The 8092-nt window shown below is 51.5% G+C and overlaps 1 protein-coding gene across 1 annotated transcript in view; it reads right to left on the bottom strand.

Moving 5' to 3' along the window:
• Positions 1-430: 430 nt before the first annotated feature.
• Positions 431-8092, bottom strand: part of PUF60 (poly(U) binding splicing factor 60) — a 32088-nt gene continuing 24426 nt past the window's right edge. The window contains exons 8-12 of the mRNA XM_034759609.1: positions 7613-7826; positions 6934-7124; positions 5180-5315; positions 4075-4310; positions 431-869 (exon numbers count right to left, since the gene is read on the bottom strand). Of these exons, the coding sequence (XP_034615500.1) occupies positions 570-869; positions 4075-4310; positions 5180-5315; positions 6934-7124; positions 7613-7826 (1077 nt within the window). The 3' untranslated portion in view covers positions 431-569. The remainder of the gene's footprint in view (positions 870-4074; positions 4311-5179; positions 5316-6933; positions 7125-7612; positions 7827-8092) is intronic.

The raw sequence follows: 8092 nt of genomic DNA, 5'->3' as shown, positions 1-8092 counted from the left end.
GGCGATGACCTGAGCATCTGCAGACTGCAAGCAGCCGATGTGGTGGCACTTACCCCACATCAAGGGCTTGGAGCCTGAGCTCAACCTGCAGCTGCTTAGCCTGCTCTAGAAGGAGCTCCTAGCATTACCCAAGCCACTGCCCATTCCTGGTAGCATTGCAATAGTGCCTGAGGGCTCCAACCAGGGACCAACGTACGGTGCAAACACTTAATAAAAAGATGGTGCCTGCTCTATTCAAACAAGTAGTTGCCCACCTCTAAAGAAAACTGCAGCTCCTGGCCCCAGAGGGTGACATGGAATTCTGACTCAGGCATTTCTGACCTCTGGCCCTTACTCTCTAAGGCCTGACAAGCTGTTGGCTGAGGAGACTGGGCCCATTCCAGACCCAACCAAGGTGGTGCTGGCCCTTTCAACACACACTCACGCACGCTGGCTTTTCTTCGCACTTTTATCCAAACTACATGTACATCACAGTAGAGAGCTGTGCTCACCCAGGAGCATTCCTTACACATGGCTAAAAAAACAGATGGGACACAGGGGGCAGGGGAGAAGTCTCTCTCAGGCAGAGTTCATGCTGACAGGTCACTGTTATCAAATCTCTCCTGGTCATACACCTCTGCCACCACCTTCCTGCCAGCAAACCAGCGCCCGTTCAGGGCCTGAATGGCTTTGTGAGTCTCCGAGGCCATAGAGAACTCTACAAAGATCTTGACGATGATCTCAGCGTCCTCCTCCTCGCCCTGCTTCTCTTGGTAGATGATGACCCTGTTCACTGCCCCAAACTTGCCGCACTCTTCTGTCACTTCTCCCTCCAGATCGTCATCAATGTCCTTTGGATCCACCATGTTGCGCAGCACCATCACAGTCGACTACAGGAAGAGGAAGAAAAAAAGAGTGGTGACTGAGCAGGTTCATGGGACCGCTGGGGTTAACCCTGCAAAGCCATGGCACCTGCACATCACAGCAGCCATTTCAGTGCCAGGCCTGAGCAGCAAAAACTAACATCCCAGGGCTTTCTGGAACCAATCTGTAATGGCCCTGCCCAGGGGCACCAGAAGCACGCTCAACCCATGGTCAGTATAGCCCAGAAATTATGACTCTTCCACAGGCATCTTCAGCTCAACTGCTTAGGTCAGCAGCGTACCAGGAATTTGCCACTTGTTTTGTGTCCTGAAGATGTGGCTGGAGAGAGACTATTTTTAAGACTGTGTTTAAACCTTACAGAAATGGATTTATCAAACTGATTTCCCTCCTTTTACCTTCAACAGCATGACACATTTTGGTGGCAATTATTCTTCATGTTAGTTTTACCTTGGAACTTAGTGGCTGGTGTAAGTAGTTGGCCTCACAGGCCTAGAGACTGAAGGTTTCTGATCATTCCCAGAACAAGTACATTACAGGGGATACCCACACCCCAACCCACCAGTGTGGATCATGCTCCAGAATTCTCCCAAGCCTTTACCCCATTCCATCCTCCTGCCCTACCACACCCTCCTGCAACAGGAAGCCCATCACCATACTATTATTGCCTGTGGCCCACCGGATGCCTGTCCCTCTCCATCCCTCCATGTCTCTGTCTCAGACCGGCAGTACAGCCCACAGTCAACAGCAGGTGAGATTAAATAATTTTAAAAATTGCTCTGTATGCACGTGAAACCAGCTCTTATCTCTTTGTAATTCACACCTCATAGACTCTAAGGTCAGAAGGGACCATTATGATCATCTAGTCTGACCTCCCGCACAATGCGGGCCACAAAAGCTGACCCACCCACTCCCGGAAGAATTCTCTCCCTTGACTCAGCTGCTGAAGTTCCTAAATCATGATTTAAAGACTTCAAATCGCTGAGAATCTTCCAGCAAGCAACCCCTGCCCCATGCTGCGGAGGAAGGCGAAAAACCTCCAGGGCCTCTCCCCGGGAGGAAAATTCCTTCCCGACCCCAAATATGGCGATCAGCTGAACCCCGAGCATACAGGCAAGATTCTCTAGCCAGACCCTCTGGAAAAAGTTCTCTGTAGTAACTTTTAATATCCCATCATTGACCATTGTTGCTAATTACCAGCGATGTCACGTTATTGATCTATTGACTAAAATCACTTTATCCCATCAAATCATCCCCTCCATAAACTTATCAAGCTTAATCTTAAAGCCAGAGAGGTCTTTCACCCCCACTGTTTCCCTCGGAAGACTGTTCCAAAACTTCACCCCTCTGATGGTTAGAAACCTTCGTCTAATTTCATGCCTAAACTTCCCGACGGACAGTTTATATCCATTTGTTCTCATGTCCACATTAGTACTGAGCTGAAATAATTCCTCTCCTTCCCTGGTATTTATCCCTCTGATATATTTAAAGAGAGCAATCATATCCCCCCTCAGCCTTCTTTTGGTTAAGGTAAACAAACCGAGCTCCTTGAGTCTCCTTTCATACGACAGATTTTCCATTCCTCGGATCATCCTAGTGGCCCTTCTCTGTACCCGTTCCAGTTTGATTTCACCCTTTTTAAACATGGGAGACCAGAACTGCACACAGTACTCCAAATGAGGTCTCACCAGTGCCTTGTATAACGGAACCAGCACCTCCTTATCCCTACTAGAAATACCTTCTCAATGCCTCTCCCCGCTCAGGCCAACACAACAAACTCGGAATTTGCAGGTCAAGCCGTTTTGGAAAAAGGAGTTAGGAAAACTTTTGGTGTAGCTTTAAAATGCATTTTCTGATTTATCTAAACTTCCCCCTTGAGATATGATGCAACAGTTCTTGGGGAAATTAAGGTGTGGGTCGTGTAGATCGGGTTCTTATGGATAGTTAGCTTCAACCTTAACTGGGGACAGCCACTGTCTCAACAATACCACCGCTGGGCCTTTATATTTTCAAAGTACAGGACACATGAGCTAATTCTCAGTGTCCCTCAAGAGGTGCAGGTCAATATTATCCCTATTTGGTAGAAAAGAGAGGGGAAGGGCCTTGTCCAACCCCAGAAGGAGTCAGTGTCCTATCTGAGACTGGAACTCCAGAGTTCTGTGCCATCACTAAGGTATCTGAGAATCACTGGATGGGAGTCTCTGGCTTGTGTTCTGCAGGTCAGATTGGACCATTGTGACTCTGCTGAGCAGCCGCATCATCTCATGATGTCACCTGTGCTTCCTGTACGAATCAGCCCGGTCTTGTTATCCTCACCCTTGCAGCAGGTCTGAAATTACCTGTAAGCTCCACAGTGCTTAGTACTGCATTGACTGGTGGGAATGAGGGAAACTCAGAAGGATCGGACAAGGATCACATCTCTGTTTGGTGAGGAGATACTATGGTTCACACCCAGACATGGAGTTGTGAGCCCTCTCTGTATCGACACAGAGATATCCAGCATGCTTCTGGCTGCAGGAAAACAGCCAGGAATAGCCATGCTGCAGACGATCATGAAATGACAGATTCCTTAACACCACAGATCCAGTTTTATTTCCTCCCACTTCATCAGTCATGGCCAATGACAAACCATGACGATGTGAATGACTGAGAAGGCGGCGAAATCCGGGGGCCAGGACATCAGTGACTATAATGTCCTAATAGACCAGGGGTCGGCAACCATTGGTACACGGCTGCCTCTGATGGGGGTGGCGGCAAGCACATCCCTCGCCCGCGCTGCTTCCCGCCGCCCCCATTGGCCCGGGACAGCGAACCGCAGCCAGTGGGGGCCGCGATCGGCCGAACCTGCCGCGTCAGCAGGTAAATAAACTGGCCCGGCCCGCTAGGGTGCTTACCCTGGCGAGCCACGTGCCAAACGTTGCCGACCCCTGTAATAGACCATCAGCATCTTTGGTCTAATGGCTGGACAGCACAGCAAAGAGTGAGCTCTCTCTGAGCAAGGCACCTCACTACAGACTTCCTCCTTTACAAGGCAGAGAGGGAAAAGCCATGCCCATAGCCTGCAGCAGGTGATGACTGGTCTTGTACCATACATTGTACTGCTGAGCTGTACAGAGCTAAAAGACAGATCCAAGCCAGATCCAAGCCAGACTTGCAGCCTGTAGGCTACACTGTATCTCTGGGAATCTAGAATTAACTCAGGGTCATGCTCACCTCCTGTTTGCGAAGCAGTTTCTGCATCACCATGTGACGGGCACTGCTGCCGGATATGCTCATATGCTCCTGTTCACTCAGCATTTCAGGCCTCTCCGATTCCTGGAAGATCTCCTCCTCCTCCTTCTCCTTCTTAACTTCCAACAGAGCTAGTGTTGGGGGACTTGCTAGGATAGGGTTCACAACTCCCACCTGTGGAATAGTGACTGGAATGGGCGGTCGAGCGGGGGTCACACCTGCAGGTGAATACACAGATTGAAGGAGGAGGTAAATGCAGCCTCCCTCTAGGATTGGCACTCTGCCACATCAGGAAGAAAGCCAGCCAGTGACACCCAGCCTTATGGAATTAGGAGAAAGGTTTTAGTAACTGCAACACGAACCACAGAGAGCCTGACAACCAGGGCAAACAGTGACGAAGTACAATAGATAGGGCAGGCTCTACCACCAGGTATGATGCGCACACGTGGGGAATCTGCCCATCCGAAGGGGAGACAGCGAGATGGGGCTGCATCTGTTTTGCATGTGGTAAGTGACCATTGTGGTGCTTTTGCTCAGGGCACCGTGCAACCCTGCCAGTTCTGGGAGGCTTCGTGCCCTTACCGCACTCACCACTGGTGGAGAGGCCTGCGAGGCAATGCAAGGAGAAATCAGAATTCTCTGCAAACAATTCAGTTTCAGTACGATTCAGTTTCAAACCCTTTAGTGGGGCTGGTGGCCTGTCTTTCCAGTGGAGGAAGGACTGAGGCCACACCCAAAAGTCTGCTTGTGCCCCTCCTTCAGGGACAGTTTCATTTTTCCACGTACAAAACTCAACAAGTAACAAAGTTATGCCCCTAATCAAAGCAGCTGCAAGGAACCTGAAACCTTTTCCCTTGCATCTCTCCCCACTGCTGCAGGGTCAGCCACCGAGCCCACCTGCTTCCCACAGCTCTTCTCTTCAACTGAGTTGTCTCAGCTCTTTACAGGAATCACATGGGTCTGATAACCAAAAGGGGTAGCTGGCCCCAGGCTCCCTGGCTACACTTTCCAAGAAGTGATCCCAGCTGTGGGGACTGGTGCTATCTAGGAATAGTTGTGGAAATGACAGAATGAAGAGCAGACGCACCCGTAATGACTCCTGGTGCCTGTGCTGCCATTACGGCCTGCGGCAATGCCCCCAGAGGCTGAGCCAGTGTCAGTGCTGGTGACACCAGCCCAGGTGTTGCTAAAGTGCCAAGGACTGCAGCTCCTGCCACTGCTTCCTACAAGAGAAAAGCCAGAGTGTTAATTCTGCTTCAGAGAGTCATGCTCAGGGTGTGCTCTGCTCAGGTTTTTTCTTTTTACCTTTGTAGAGACTTACCAAATCGCCAGGGTATGGGGGTAAATGACCTGTAAAACTATGAGGCCCAGCTCAGCCACTGGCCAGAGCGGCGAAATGTATGCAACTCCGCTTAATCGCTCCGACACATGCCGAGGATTGCCCTGAACTCGCCTTTCCTGTAGGCAGCCGCCACATACCAACCCCCTGAAGAGCAGGCACTCCCCCACACTTCACAGTTATCACCCAACGCCAATCAGCTCATGTGTAGGGCCCTGAATGACAGATATGCCAAGGGATCCCCAACCCAAAGTCTCCAGGATGGTTTTAGCGGGATGGAGCCAATTCCAGAGCAAAAAGCTTCCCCACATCCTAGCCACCTCTTGCTCTTCTAAGGTGGCCCTAATTAGGCAATACTGTTTCAGAACAATCACACTAAATCAAAACAAATAAGCCTGTCTGTGTATGACGAAGTGGGGAGTTTTCTTGTTTTCGGTGGGGTTTCAATGGTTTGCATGCGGAGGGGGTGGGACTCAGTTTCCCTGGGTGTTACTGGTTTAATAAGGTGAGGGGAGAGGGAGTTTGTTGTTACAGAGGACCGGAGAGGGAACGAGGGACCCCAGCCAATGGCCTGGAGGATGGATACCCCAGCGACCGGACCCGGAGACCCAGCTCAGGAATCGCAGCCGGTTCTGGCCAGTGGGAGGACAATGGCCTGCAGAGTGAGGACCCAGTGACCTAACCAGCCGGTTCCAGCCAGAGGACAGAAGCGAGGAAAGGAGGCCCCGGTTTACGACCCTGTTTACTTGGAGAGAAGACAATGGACAGAGGCGGGGCGTGGGGCCGGGGATCTCAGATGCCCAGCTGGGAAGCAGGGGGGCTCTGGGCTGGAGAGGGGGAGCAGGCAGAGCCCACCTGGATGCAGGGAGACTGGGATGTGCTAGGTTGAGGGAGGCCAGGCCTGAGGGTCAGAGAGTTTCCTGTGCTGTGTTCAACTCTCAACAAATCCTCCTGTTTTATGCTGGCTGAGAGTCACTGCAGTCTAGAGAACAGGGTTGCATCAACCCCTTCGGGGATGGAGGCCCCGGGGGGGTCCAGAGCGAGGGGACTCCCTGAGGGGGCCCACGGCAGAGACAGACGTGCTAAGGCTCAGAGAGGTGCGGCTCCAGGAGGTGGAGGGGCCTGACCCTGAGAGAGAGTGGACCCCCGAGAAGGGCTGTCGCACTGAAAGGGGCACCCCCCGGCACGGACCGCACGGGGCCAAGAGTGGGCCCGATCTGTGAGTCCGTGACACTGTGGTGTAAATCAGGCCTGTTTCTACACCTTGGCAGGCCAAGCCTGGAGGGTGTAGCACAGCAGCTACTCCCAGGCTAGTCTCCACATGAGGCCGGGAGAACTACTCTGTAGGGTACAACAAAGGCCACCTAGTCAGGAGCTCCCGTCAGTGCTGCTGACTCAGTGCACTGGGCAATCTGTATCCCCGTGTTCAACAGGACTGCTGGACTCTAACTCACGCACGCACTCACCCACCTCGTTTCAAGTCCTGCTGCTCCGTTTCTTACCTGAGCTGTTATCTTTGCTGTGGCAGCTGCTGCAGCCACAGCTGCTGCAGGGGGTAATCCTCCAGGCGTTGCAGGTGTTAGGAGAGGCATTGGGGGAGTGACAGCTTTGCCAACCCGGAGATATTGGCCACCCAGGTCAAAGAGGTTCATAGATGAGACAGCATCTTGTGATGACTGTGCCTTCTCATACTCTGCAATGATAATTGGAATCCTGACAGAGTGCTCCTTAAAGATGGATATTTCAGGCTCCCAGGGAAAATGCCCCATTGCCTGCCTCCTAAACTTAGACCCCTTTCCCTGCACAACTTAGGTTTGTACTTCTAAGAACACAATGGTCTAGAGCGGCAGCCATCAGTGTCCCTACCAATCACTCCCACACTTCTTAGATCACACACCCAATCCCTCTGATTATCCAGGATCTTCTCAAACATTCAGTGTAAAGGGAGATGGTTCTCGTCACACCGTAGGAGCTAGCTGAACAAGAACACAGAATCCAGTTTCCAACTGAGCGCCAGGCAGCCCTCTGACATCAGGCCATGGGCTGCTCTCACTACCACTCTAACCCATAACTGAAAGCAGAAGCTTATTGCCACTGGAGGGAGCAGACATCCAATGATAGATCCAAATCCAATGATATTCCCACCCCACTCCATGACAGGGATCAGAGCAGCCAATTTACCAATGAAGCCATAGCCTTTGTGTTTCCCTGTTGTAGGGTCCCTGGCGAGCGTGCAGGACTTAATCTTCCCAAAGGCCTCAAACACACTCTTAATGTCGTCATCTGAGAGGTCCTGGTGAACAGATGCCACGTAGATGCGGTTGAAAGCCCGTGCCTCCTCAGCTAGCTGGTCTATGATTGGCTGTGCCTGTCCAATATTACTAGGCCTACCAACCTGTGGAGAGCAAAGCAAACACAAACACCTCTTTGAGTTCTCCAGGAGGCAGCATTGTGACCCACCCTAGACACAAGGACTGTAAATGCTAAGGAAGAGCAGTTGAACCCCACATAATACTTTCCATGGCACGGCAATTAGCACCACAGAGTCGCAATTAATTATGTCTGGGTTGTAGTCTCCGGTGACTCCGCAGGCCACCATGGGATATCAGGGTTACTGAGACAGCCCGGATACAGGATGTTTTTTGTTGCACTTGTTACTGA

The sequence above is a fragment of the Trachemys scripta genome, chromosome 2 (assembly GCF_013100865.1).
Source record: "Trachemys scripta elegans isolate TJP31775 chromosome 2, CAS_Tse_1.0, whole genome shotgun sequence".
In the NCBI taxonomy this organism is placed as follows: domain Eukaryota; kingdom Metazoa; phylum Chordata; order Testudines; family Emydidae; genus Trachemys; species Trachemys scripta.
This window is presented reverse-complemented; position numbering and strand designations above follow the sequence as displayed.